The sequence below is a fragment of the Rhinatrema bivittatum genome, chromosome 1, assembly GCF_901001135.1.
Source record: "Rhinatrema bivittatum chromosome 1, aRhiBiv1.1, whole genome shotgun sequence".
Lineage (NCBI taxonomy): Eukaryota > Metazoa > Chordata > Amphibia > Gymnophiona > Rhinatrematidae > Rhinatrema > Rhinatrema bivittatum.
Window position 1 is genome coordinate 270,107,712 of NC_042615.1, and position 14,292 is coordinate 270,122,003.

General features: G+C 41.0%; 1 protein-coding gene across 1 annotated transcript in view; it reads right to left on the reverse strand.

Annotated features, from left to right (window-relative positions):
* Positions 1-14,292, reverse strand: part of SFXN5 (sideroflexin 5) — a 932,409-nt gene that overhangs the window by 639,884 nt on the left and 278,233 nt on the right. Inside the window, exon 5 of the mRNA XM_029594581.1 lies at positions 12,168-12,222. Within this exon, the coding sequence (XP_029450441.1) occupies positions 12,168-12,222 (55 nt within the window). The remainder of the gene's footprint in view (positions 1-12,167; positions 12,223-14,292) is intronic.

Sequence of the window (14,292 nt, forward strand, 5' to 3'; positions counted from 1 at the left end):
CACCCCTAGAGCTTATGTGGTGTTAAGGAGAAGTTAGAGTCGTCATCACACAAGCCTTGATCTTCGGCCCCCTCACTTGTGTCATGACTCAAAGGCTATCTGTATCCAATCATTTGTACATTTCCCAAAAAACCAAATATGACGTCTACCTGCTGATAGTTGGAACAGTGTGTCAGCTGCTGTATGACAACTAGAGAAGAAGAGTGAGGGAGTATTGTCATGTCGAGAATGCCTACAGACCAATAGCAGAGGCCTAGAGGGCTGCTACTGCTTTGGACCAAACAACCTTCCACAGACTGGCTAGCACTTCTGTACTGGCATGGCTTGGGATCTGTATAATATGTGTAAGGTAAGGATGACCTTACAGGTAGTATCCAGATTCCGAAGGCAGCCCTCTACAGTGATGGCAGTCAGTCTGCGGAAGTCTGCCTGGCCCAAACAGCAGCAGCAACCCTCTAGGCTCTTCACCTGTGGACAGGCTCAACAAGACAGCGGTGTCGAAGGGAAAGGTTAGTTACTATACAAGTGAAGAGCTGAAAGTGCTAAGCAAAACCTGTCCCCTAGATTCTACAGTAGATATGATCGCACTACCGCTATGTATGCACAGGAAAGCTATAGACCTACATATGGCAGAAAGAAGGTAGCCCTACCCTGCCAATGTATACAGAGGATAGAGTAAGTGTTCAATGATGCGGCCTGGGGTAGCAGCGTCTTTGTCTACTGTGCATGATATGATCAACAGAGAAAAGGCTAAGGAGACCAATGACTGGAAAAAGAGACCTTCAAACAGGACTGACGCCAGGCAAAACAACCCCATACACACACACAATCCCCTGCACCGGGTATCTCACTACATGCTGTAAATAAACCCTCATCCAATCTATTCATCTGAATCAAGCCAACGTTGATGCCATTAGGTGGTCCTTGCCACTCCATGTTCCTGCCATCCCAGCATACCCACATTCAGTGGAGAGCTTCTTAACACCCACTTCCTCCCTCCCTAAAGTGGCAAGCCTCAGTGACAGCTTAAGCTTTGAGTAGCCTGCACATCCCCAAATAACTGGACTATTAGGCCAACTCCAAGTACTAGGAGGAAAAGCTTCCTTGGCAGCGGTTGCACGGTGTGCATTAAAGGCAAATGTCAACTAATACGCACACTTGAAAGACTGCATATTTGATGTGTGATGCTGTCAAGTTTCACACCTCTGCTCCTCTCTCAACGCTAGGTATAAACAGTGAGCAGACTAGGGGAAATTTTAGCGTACAAGGCCTTAGGCCATGCATACTGGAGCCCACAGGGTCAACTTTCAGAGGCGCCCCTTCTCAAGAGTGGAATACTCGATCCCTGCTGCTCAAAAACAGTGTGTGCAAAATAAATGCACACACACACTGCCTGCTCTGGGGTATGGATTGCTGTGATAAAGGAGGGACATTCTAGTGCAACAGCACCCCAAGAGACAGAGATTGACAGAGGGTAACACAGCACGTCATTCACCGAGTCTCACACTGACACACATCTTTTGAGTACGGACTACTTGCAGCACTTTGTACACCTACACATAGGCAATGCGTATGTTCCTGGAATATTTCTCATCAAATAACACTGATGAGTGTGGCAGCTTGTCCATAACTGCCAATAAGGAATTGCCAGTCCTTCTTCGGCAATAATTATGTGTACCTAGCCTCATAAAACACATCTTTTAGAGGCAGACATGACACCTATTTTGTCAGAGGTACTGACATGGGCCCCTCAAGGCCTTAGGTGGCACTAAATGTGTGACTGACAAGACAACATCACAGAATGGCCATCAGCCATCATGGCAACTACATGAGAACTCTTGGAGCAGTAGGCCTATACTGTGTGCCGTGTACTATGGAGGCAGCTTGTAGATTCATGAGGTCATCAGCTGACAACAGTTTCTCTAGCCTTAATGATTTACACAGAGCAGATCATTGAGAGTGTAGGAGCACACCTGCCCTGTACACCACTAACTGTAAAAGTGACTTACACCACATGAGGCAGAGCATAGAGGTCAGCAGCTCTTCCTGATTCCCCACAAGTTGTGACAGGCATATGGATGCAACCTTTAAACCACGGAAACGTATGGAGTGACGTTGTAAAGCTATTTGGCGCAGGACTGCTCAGCCTATGTGCTTTAAGGGTGGTTACAGATCAAACTAGCACAGACTGCCATTCATCTACATACTCCACAATGGAATTTACAATCTGCAAACAAAGGCTTTTTGACAGTTCCCTCAGTTCGAACTGCTCACTTGAGCAAAGTTAGAGTGAGAGCCATTTCAATCGCTGGTCCTAAACTGTGGATCTCACTGCCTGAGGAATTAAGATTGCAAAAAGACTTTTCTGTTTTTAAGAAAGGATTGAAGACATGGTTTTTTAAGTTAGCTTACAAGACTGATGGTTAAAAATATGGCTTTCTATATTGGCTGGCATGATGCGTTGGAAACTGGAATCTTAATTGAGGCCTTCTTTCTTTTATTTGACTTTTATTAACTGAGGCCTTTTTTCTTTTAGTTTAAATTATTTTCTTTTATCCTATTTTAATTGTGTGATTTTAATTTATTTTAATCTGTTTTTTATTTTAATCCTTTTTATGTTTTGACCTTCTCATGTTTTACGTTTATCTGCTTGTTTTATTATTGATGTCATTTATTTGTTTTTGCCTGATTTTATGTACCTACCACTGTTTTTCTATTTATTTTACTTTGTAAACCATTGTGTTTCACTACAGAACAGCAGTATATAAACACAATAAATAAATAAAAATAAATAAATACTATCTATTGCTCAAAGCAAAATACTCTGCATATTTTCTGGGTACATTCATGTTGCGATCGTCGCTGCCCTATGGCTTCACTCCGCCTACCTTTCTTTTTCTGTGACTCCTCCTGCTCCCTGTGGACGTCTGGCTGCCATGGCGTCTGCCTGCCGTCCTCTCCAGCGTCCCCGGACCGGCTTGGGCGCTGCCTCCCGCCATGCTCTTCAGGTACCTTAAGGCGTGCACGCCGCACGGCCCTCATTCTTATTTCCTCTATGGCGCGAACCTCAGGGGCGTTCCCCTGTGATGGCATCACGCTGCCCGGATATTTAAGCCTAGGTTTGTTTGCTAGCCGTTGAGTTAGCAAGGGGTTCCTATGGATGGGATTCGCTCTCCGTACCCAGCTACTCTGCCTCCAACTGCTATTGGACTCCTGTCTGCTATCGGGGTACCCGCTCCTCGGGGGCCTCTCTGCTTCTTTCAGGTCACTATCAGGAACCGGTACTCGCTGCTCGAGGGTCCATGTTCCCTGACTCTCTGCCTGTGTCCATCTCCTCTTCTTCTTGGAAGAATTCGCTACAGACACCATCTGTGAATACTACTACCATCTACTCCTCACAGCTGTTTCCCTGGAACCAGGCACTCGATCCTCGAGGGCCTGCCTCCGTTCCAGCGCCAGTGCCATCTCCTACTTGGAACTGCTGTGTGAGTACTTGCCAACGAGTCTCTGCTCCCAGGGATCTGGTACTCGCTCCTCGAAGCCCAGCTCTCCCTATCTCGGGGCTTCTCCAAACTGGGGACTCTGTGAATGTCTTATTGTACTCATTCTCTCAGTTCTTTTCACTACAGCACTGATATCGGAGGAGGCGCTGTTCCAGCGTCCTGAGGAATACTAGTCCAGCCGGGCTCCATCTTCTACTCACTACCGCAACCTCTGGTGGCTTCACAAATTGTCTAAATAAAGATAAAATCTGTGTTTGTGTTTTCCAGAGCTAGCCTGACCTGTGGCCCCTCATGGGAATTCCCCCGTGGGCGTGGTCAGCTGCCACAGTGTCCAAGGGTCCACCCAAACCTTACAAAACTTAATACATACATACGAACATACAGCTGCATCACATGACTATCAGTGAGCTATAACAGTCTACAGCCTTACAGTACCCAGACATCTCAATATCTCTGTAAGGCTAACTATGATGGGTGATTTAAAGGTAGGAGGTTCAAACAGGTTCATGGACAAATGGGTCCAGGGTCCCCTGGCAACTGGCAACAACTGAAACAGGGCACAGGGTCAGCAATGCAGCATTTTTTGCTGTGCGAGATAGAGCACAAGTCAATGTAGGCCTTGATATGTTGCTTCATTTGGGGCCACCAGTAGTGTCGTTCAAGCAATTCAAGGGTTCATGCCCATCCAAGGTGACCTGCAACATGGGAGTCATGGTTTTATTTCAATACTTTCTCATGTAGTCTGGAAAGTACAACCATATTCCCTGGAGGGACGGTTACCATGGTAGCCAGAAGTATCTTGGTGGGATTGATGATGTGTCTGGGAGGTTCTGGGACATCCTTTGTGTGAAAGGAGAGAGAGAGGGTGTTGGCCCCATTGATTCTTGAGTGCAGGACAATACCGGAGCTCAAAGTCGAAGCAAGTGAAGAACAAAGACCTGCAAGCCTGCCTCGCGTTTTGCAACTAAACTTGATGTACATGTATGAGGTTTTTGTGATCTGTATAAATTGTGATACGGTGTTGGGCTCCTTTGAGTAGATGGCGCCATTCCTTGAGAGTTAATTTAACAGCCAAGAGTTCTCAATCTCTGATGCTATAATTACATTCCATGGGCAAGAATTTATTGAGAAGAAGGAACATGGACAAAGTACCCCTTCTAGAGTGTGTTGGCTCAAAACCGCTCCTACGCACAGAGTAGAGGCATCAACTTCTAAAACAAAGGACCACATGGGATCTGAATGACACAACAGGGTACGTCCACAAATGCATTCTAAAACTTTTGGAATGCCTCTAAGGTTTCAGAGGGGCAGTCCTTGATGTTGGCACCTTGTGGGTAAGAGCAGTAAAGCAGTAAAGGGAGTTGCCATGGAGGAGTAGCTTGGGATAAACTGATGATAATAATTAGCAAAACCCAAGAATCTTTGCAGAGCCCAAAGCCCCACCAGATGGGCCCGGTCTCTGATGGCTTTTACTTTGGCAGAGTCCATGCAAATTCCATCATGAGAGAGAATGTTCCCCAGGAAGGGGAGTTACTCTTGTTCAAAGAAGCATTTTTCCAATTTGGCATGTAGGTTGCTCTCTTGCAGATGTTACAGAATGGTGTGAACATCTCAGCGGTCGGCACTTAGCATTTGGGAAAAGATCAGTATGTCATCTAAGTACATGAGCACACAGATATAGAGTAGTTTATGAAAGATCTTGTTGAACATTTTTTGGAAGTCTGCTGGGGCATTGCAAAGCCTAAAGGCCATGATTAGATATTCGTAGCTTCCATCGCAAGTGTTAAATGCAGTTTTCCACTCATCACCAGCCTTGATGCGAATAAGGTTCTATGCACTTCTGAGGTCCAGCTTTGTGAAAATCTTCTCACCTTTAGGCAGTTGAAGAGTTATGTTATTAGTGGTAATGGATAGCGGTCTTTCTTTGTGATGGCATTCAGGCCATAGTTTTCAATGCATGGCCTGAGGGAGCCATCTTTCTTCACCACATAGGCAATTGTGGATTCAGGTTCAGGAAGGAACTTCATCCTGAAGGAACTTCTCGACCAATTCCTCATTCCCACAGTCCAGAGGGCCTCTCCCTTGATAATCTCTTCCATTTTATGGAGACCCTCTTCCTGGGCAGGTTACTCTAACCACCACACCTATAACCCTACATACCAGCATCTTGCATCTGAAAAACCTCAGCCTGCATGTGATATCAAGGGCCATTCACCCCATTATCTTGAGGCTGCTTTGGCTCCAGCAGCATCATCCACACTTTGATTGGGCTACCCTACAACTCACCCAATGGAGTCGAGACTGTATGGATTCCTGCCTGGACCATGTGGAACTCCTCACCCTATGACCGTGGCTACAACACTGCTGAGAATACTCCCACAGTACACGGAATTTGAAGATTTCTTTGAAAAGACAAAGGCTGAGATCTTGCCGCCTCACTACATATATGATTGCGGAATTAAGCTCCTCACATAAACCAAGCCCCCACATGGGTGGGATTACCCCTTGTCACTCCCCGATACTATAGCCATGTCCAATTATATCCAAAAAAATATTGAAAAGAATGGGTCACAGAATAGATCTTTATGGTACAAGACAAGTTGGGGTTGAAAGTTGGGAGGAGGATCAAGCGAACTGAATAGATTATTGTCAGTCTTTTAGCCAGAATTAGAACCAGGATAAACTCTGCTAATGCCTATTTCTTCTAGCCGTGATTTCTCTGTCACAGGTAATTTTCTTTAAAAATAGTAATAATATATATTACAACAGTGCTTATGTGGAATTTCCTGCCTAAGGAGCAGAGGTTTTTTATTATTTTTATATGATTTAATTATTTTGCTATTATACTGTATGAAGAAATATGTTTTGGATTTTAAGATTGTTTATAGCTGTGTCTTAACGAAACATATTAGTTCAGTATGTAAAAGTTTAATGAATTATTGATGTAGATTTTGTTATCTGTACCAAACTACTACATCGGAGGCTGCAGTTATAAGACCTTTTACATAAACTCTTGAAAGCTTGTCACTGTTAAATAGTCCAATAAAAAGTTATCAACTACAATTTATGTGTTGACAATTAATTCTACATATCCAAGTGGTCTAACACTGAAAACAAAATTCTTTACTTTTCTCCTCAAAAAGTCTTCTCAACTCTCTAAATGCCAACATCTCCAATCCCTTTCTCCGTAAAATATTTTAGAAATTTTTTCCCATCTCGTTACGTCTTCATTAATAAATTGTTTTTAATTCTGGCATATGCACAAGAGGAGGAGGAGTAGCCTAGTGGTTAGAGCAGTGGGCTAAGAACCAGGAGACCAGGGTTCGCTCCTTGTGACCTTGGGCAAGTCACTTTACCCTCCTTCGTCTCAGGTGCAAACTTAGGACTAGATTTACCAATGTTGCAGGGCTCCCTGAATCGCATGCTAACAGGGGACAGGGGGTGCAAAGCCAGCAGCAATCTCACCTCTGCGGAAATGGGCAGCGAAAAGGGTTCTTACCTTTTCGCTGTCCGCAATGTCCTCGCGGCGTCCGCCCTGACCCCTCCTCTTATGAGGCAGATGCTGCCCCGACACCACCCTTTTTTTTGCTATGCACGCGAAACGTCCCTTTTCGCTTGCGCTAGCTTTAGTAAATAACCCCCTTAGATTGTAAGCCCTGTGGGGATAGGAAAATACCTCCAGTACCTGAATGTAATCCACTTTGAAGCACTGAAAAAGTGCGAAAAGCGGAATATAAATAAAAAATAAAAGATACAGTGCATAAGCACTGTGATACTGATTTTGGGTCTTTATTCCTCTTCAACCTCCACACTAACTTTGACATCTAACTTTGTTGCTCTGCCTTTAGCATTATATGCTAAGGTTTAGTTTTTTCCTTTCTAGATTGTCCTCTTAGTTATTAAACTGTTTTTCTTGTTTCCTATGGCAAATCTTTATTCACTCATAGAGCTCACCTTTATTTATTTATGTGATCGCTTTTACATCCCACAACTTTCAAAGAATAGTTCTGCAGGAATACAATTGTAAAATTATAATGAATACATAAGACAGCTTAAAAATCATGTAAAAAACATTTAAAAGGTGTCAAACAGCACATTATTTAGAAGTCTCACAAAAATATAGTTCCTTCAGTTTCTTCTTAAATATTTTTAAAACTCTTTCATACCACAGTTCTACAGAGACGGCATTCCAGAGAGACAGTCTGGCTAAGAGAGAGTATGCCTGTGTGCTATTTGCAATCTGTAATCACGTGTTGCAGGGCTTGCTAACAAATGTTCCCCTGCTGATCATAAAGGGTGAACTGGAACATAACACTGTAATTTCTGACCTAAGATACAGGAATTATCTGAAAATAATAATTTGTGAACAATCATTAGCAGTTTGAATTGGGAACGCCAATACATTGGCAGCCAATGAAGGCCAATTAAAACTGGGGTAATACGATCAGACAGTCTAGCATTCATTAAAAGCCTAGCAGCTGCATTTTGTACCATTTGCAACACACAAATTTGGGTCTTAGGCAAGCCAACATCCAAGCTATTACAGAAATCTAATTGCCCATTAAGTAAAGTCTGCAACACTGTTCGAAAATAATTAAAAGGCAGAAATTTCTTTAATGCTCTTAATAGCTTGAGCTTATAGAATCTCACTCTAACAATCTTTCAAATTGAGCTTTCATACTAAGTTGAGAATCTCATATTATCCCAAGATTTCTGGCCTCAAATCCTATTGGAAGAACCACAGCAATTCAAAAGTGACTTTTTACTGTACATGCCCATAGGAGGGTAGTCTTTGAAACATTTAAGACTAAAGAGTTCTTAGTAACCAGTGACTCACTGTGGACATACATTTCTGGAAAGCCAATTCTGGGAAAACAACCACGCTCCTCAAAGGGGATAAAAATCTGAGTATCATCTGCAGAGCAGAGATAAGTCAAACCCAAAGACTTTAAATCTTCCCCCAATGGGTACAAATAAATATTTAATAAAACAGACAATAAGGCCGATCCCTAAGGTACTCCCTTTATCATGTATGCTGAGGTCCAATACTATTTTTTTTTATCTACCAACTCTAGACAACGTATTTCTTCATTCATTTCCAGTTACTATCTTTATGCAGATGACACAGTTAGAGAAACACTCTTGGTTTATTTGCTTCACCACTTTATAGCTTATCTACTTAATCTGATTAACTCAAATCAGGTTTTGTCTCACCTTTTTGCATCTGAAAGTCTAAAACTAGAGTACATTTTCTGCAAAAGAATTGCTTCATTAGCCACAATTCTGAATGTTTTTGTCTCACATCTTGATTCATCTTCACACTTGCCTCATTTGTCTGTAACCTTGGTTTCAGCCTTAATTCAGATATCATGTTTGATTATTCTAATATTTGCAACATAGCTTTCATTCTGTAGGCAATATTGCCCACATGTGCCACTTACTTGGCTTTGCTGTTTATATGCTTCATTGCTGTAATTCTCTTTTCAATGGCCTCCCCAAATCTCTTGTTCTCAGTTTGCCCAAAATATTGCCGCTCACTTCCTTATCCATTCCAAAAAAGCAGAGCCATACACCTAATCTTTTCTTGTTTGCTTATCTTTCTGACCTTATTATTGTTAATCATTTTCCTTCTCTTTTCAAATGAGTTATCTCAATAAACACAAAGGTGATAGCAGATTATTCTCTACTGCTGAACTATGTTTGTCATGCCCTACCGGTGACTCTTTGCTAACTCTCTTTTTCTCTAAATCCTGTCTCCAAGATCATCACTTCTCTCTTAAAAATATAAAAACATAAGAACCACTATAATGAGTCAGACCAGAAGTCCACCAAGACTGATTCTAATAATGGTCAATTTAGACCACAAGTATCTGGCAGGATCTCAAATAGTAGATAGATTTCATGCTGCTTACATCTGGGATCAGCAGTAGCTTTCCCCAAGTCTACCTGCTTAATAACAGTTTATGGACTTTTCCTCCAGGATCTTGTCCAAACCTTTTTAGAACCCAGCTATGTTAACTACCTTTGCTACATCCTTCGGAAATGAACTCCAAAGTTTAATTATGTGAAGAGTGAAAAAATGTCTCTGATTTGTTCCAAATGTACTATTTAGAAACTTCATGGATTCTATCCTAGTCTTTTTATTTTTTTGAAAGAATAAACAATCTATTTACATTTACCAGTTCCACTCCGTTCAAGATTTGATAGACTTCTATCATATCTCCTTCAGCCATATCTTCTCCAAGCTAAAGAGACCTAACCTCTTTAGCTATTCAGCTATTCCTTATGGATAAGCTGTTTCATCCCCTTCATCACTGTGGTTGCCCTTCTCTTCTCTTATATAATTATATTATATCTTTTTTGAGATGCAGCAATTAAAATGTGGTCATACCATGGAGCCATACAGAGAAATAATGATATTTTCAATTTTAATCTCCATTACTTTCCTAATCATTTCTAACATTATATTTCTTTTTTTGACCACACCACACACTGAGCATAGGATTTCAATGTATTATCCAAGATAATGCCTAGATCCCTTTCCTGGGTGATCTATTTACTTATTTATTTAAAAGATTTTATATATCACCTTTCTAAATTCAATCAGAGCGGTTTACATATTTAAAAATATATAGAATATGAATAACAAACTAAAAACAACATAGCCAATAAAATAAACATGGATGTGAAGAAATCTGCGAATGACTCTTAATATGGAACTTAAATGGAATAATTTTGTGTCATCTACAAATGTGATCACCTCAGTCATTGTTTCCTTTTGCAAATCATTTAAAAATATGTTAAAAAGCACCAGTCCCAGTACAGATCCCTGAGGCACTCCACTGTTTACATTTCTCCATTGAGAAAACTGACCATTTAGTCATACTCTCTGTTTACTCTCTTTGAATCAGTTTGCAATCCACATCTATCCCATGACTTTTTTATTTCCTGAGTGACTTTGTCAACTGCCTTCTGAAAATCCAGATATATGATATTCACCGGCTCACCATTATTCACATGTTTATTAAACCCTTCAAATATTTTGCAGATTGGGGAGACAAGAATTTCCTTGAGTAAATCCATGTTGGCTGTGTCCTATCAAAACCATGTCCACCTACACGTTCTATAATTTTATTCTTTAGTTTCCCAGATTAGCCCTGGAGCCCTTTTAAAAGATTGGTGTTATATTGATCAGACTCCAATCTTCAGGTACAATAGATAATTTTAATGATGAGTTACAAATTACTAGTAATAGGTCTGCAATTTCATTTTTTAATTCTTTCAGAACTCGGGGGTATAAGCCATCTGGTCCAGGTGATTTGCTATTCTAACAAGTCAATTTTTCCTGTTACATCTTCCAAGTTCACAGTGATTTGTTTCAGTTCCTCCAAATCATCACCACTAAATGTAGTTTCAGATATGGGTATCTACTCAACATATTTCTCAGTAAACACCAAAGCAAAGAATTCATTTAATCTTTCAACTATGGCCTTAACATTCCTAAACACTCATTTTGCTTCTCAATCATCTAAAGGTCCATCTGACTCCTTTACAAGCTTCCTACTTTAGCTATTTGAAAAAGTTTTTATTAGGCGTTTTTGCCTTTATGGCAAACTTCTTTTCAAATCCTCTTCTTGCCTATAAACACTATTGTTCGCCTGCTCTGTTCCAATGTATTGATATAGAGTGGTCTCAATAACCCTTGCTGAAAACCTTTATTCCAGTAATCATTAAATAAACTTCCAGAAATCATCATAAAATATATTTTTGTTTTCAGAACTTTAATGATAACTATGGAATTGGGATGTAAAGATGCAGAACAGTTAGGCATAAGTTTAATCATTTTTTGTTTAAGCTAAAAAACCAATATGTAAGAAGTAAGTAAAATACAATATTATCCATTAAATACAAGTTTTAAACTCATTAATAAGAATTTTAAAAGTCTGACGCACGCTGAAATTAGGTGATGCGTGAATATGTCAAGTGTGCAGTAAACAGATTTTAAAAGCCGCCTGAATATGTGCGTATTTGCTGCTGTGGGCATAAATGAAAAGTTCAAAAAAGAGGCGAGGTGTGGGTATAGTCTGGGCAGGGCATAGGCATTCCATGATTTAAACTTGAAATTAGCATGTAAATACTAATGTGTACTGATGCGTAAGTATGAGTCCTCTGCCACGCAACTTTACTTCTGCAATGGATGATGTAACTTATAAAACAAAAAAATCTAGACAGATCAGCGGGGTTTTAAGGTTCAGGTCTAACAGGAGGGTAGGAAGGGTATTAGGGGGTTTTAGACGTCCTATCCCTAACTGGGCGAACTTGAAAGAACTGAGAAAACTTGCAATGGAGTTGGCATGCGTATCTTTTAAAATACCCCCACTTACACGGTAGAAGCAGCATTTGCATGCATAGGCACGCACTCACTTAAAACTGAATGCACATGTGCCCACGGTCAGGCTATTTTATAACATGGGCGCATATACGTGTGTCTGTTATAAAATGGTCGCGTCCCTGGGCACGGGCCGATGATTGCGTGCACTTAAGCAACCATTAAATATTTTTTGTTCCACTTGCTTTTATATTGTCTGTGATGATATAACACTGTAATATACATCAGTATGAAACACACTAAAAAGTAATATTAAACTGTAGTGAGTACTGTACCTGACATTCTGAAGGGCATGAATATCTTCTCATTAGTATCTGGATGAATGATGGCCTATAAAATAGAGATAAAATATCTTGAAAAAAATTCATTTGGTAGGTTGGTTGCAAAGAATAATAACCAAAACAACTAGACAGGAATTGCATTATGACAAACTACTTATATAATTATTAATTATATCGTAGCATATATGCAGAACTCTAGAGTATCATAACTTATCTTCATAGAAAAACATTCTTAAGTAATAAAAAGTAAGAATTTACAAGTTTGTATGAGAGGACAAGAAAAATGTCACTGCCATAATTTAAGCAATGTGTCCCTGCCGTAATCACTGCCTCTGTTAACATTACAAACTGTACTATATTATAACATCCTCCCTAGGTTTGTCCCTGGCCTATATTGCTGACATTATTTCAAGTCAATATTCTCCTTATTCCTCTCTTCTAAAACCCATTTTTCCTCTCCCGGCATGTACAAACTTAGGGCCAGATTCATTAAGAACATAAGAAATTGCCATGCTGAGTCAGACTAAGGGTCCATCAAGCCCAGCATCCTGTTTCCAACAGAGGCCAAAACCAGGCAACAAGAACCTGGCAATTACCCAACACTAAGATGATCCCATGCTACTGATGCAATTAATAGCAGTGGCTATTCCCTAAGTAAACTTGATTAATAGCCGTTAATGGACTTCTCCTATTTTGTGTCTATGGGAAAAAACCGGCACACACAAAAGCAAAGCTCTAAATAAAGGGGCATGGCGTGGGCATGGTAGGGGCAGGGCGGGACATGGGCATTCCTGGATTTCACATAGAAATGTGTGCATAAATACTTATGTACACAGGCGAGCGCCGGGCTCCTCTGCCACATAACTTTACTTCTGCTATGGATGATGTGTAAGTAAGAGAATATAGATAAATAGGCAGATCAACAAAGTTTTAAGGGTCAGGGCTAACAGGGGGAAAGAGAGGCAATTAAACTAGGGAGGGTTCAGAAGCCCTATTTCTTAACGGGATGAACTGGAAACGAATTGGGAAAACCGGTAATGGCGTCGGCACGCATGTCTTTTAAAATCCATTTATGTGGTAGAAGCAGCATTTGCGCGTATAGGCACGCATCTCCTTAAAATTGTGCATGTAGTTAGGCTATTTTATAGCATGCGTGCAGACCAGCAATGCGCGTACAGATGCCCCCACATACCTGTTTAAAAGTTACCGTCCATGTGAATCAGGTACTTAAAGGGTAACTTTCAAACCAGCCATGTGCGCACATGTGTACGCATATGTCGGCCCACGTCCAGATACGAGGCCATTTTATAACATACATGTGTATATACATACGTTATAAAATAGTCTGTGCACACATGCGCATAAATCCCACTTCTAGCGCATAAATCAGACAGTTTTAAAAGGGGCACATGCCAATGCCATTCCCAGTTTTACCAGTTCATCCCCAGTTCTCCCAGTTAAGAGATAGGTCCTCCAACTCCCCGTGGTTTGATGCCCTTCACTCCCCCCAGTTAGCCCTGACCCTTAAAACCACACAGATTTGCCTAGTTTTCATTAAATATTAACTTACACGGCATCCAGAGCAGAAGTAAAGTTACACAGCAGGGGGCCTCCGTATCTATGCGCACATCTTAGGTTCACGCCCAAAACACCCATGCCCCAGCCAGACCACGCCTCGCTCTTTTTGAAAAATTTCAAGATGTGCGCCCTGTGGGAGATACGCGCATATCTTGGTGGCTTTTAAAATCTGATTGGGTCTCTTAGGGGGGGAGGGGGGTACTTAAGGGTTAAGGTGTGTGTGGAATGGCTGTGGTATGGATGTTGTCAGTATGGAGTGGGAAGGGGAGGGGGGCACATGTTAGGGGGATACACATGGCTGTGGGATAAAATGGTGTGACGAGTTGAGGTCACCTTGACAAACCTGAGGAGAGTTAAGTTTATCATGTATACAGTTTGTTGTAGTTACTGTTCGAGATGTTAAGTGATGGCTTGGTGACAAGCTGCTTGTTCAGACCAATAAAAATACTATTCTGAAAAAAAAAAAAAATCTGTTTGGCACAAGCCCGACTTCTTCATACATCCCCTAATTAATGTTTACTTCGAGCTTTCAAAATTCACC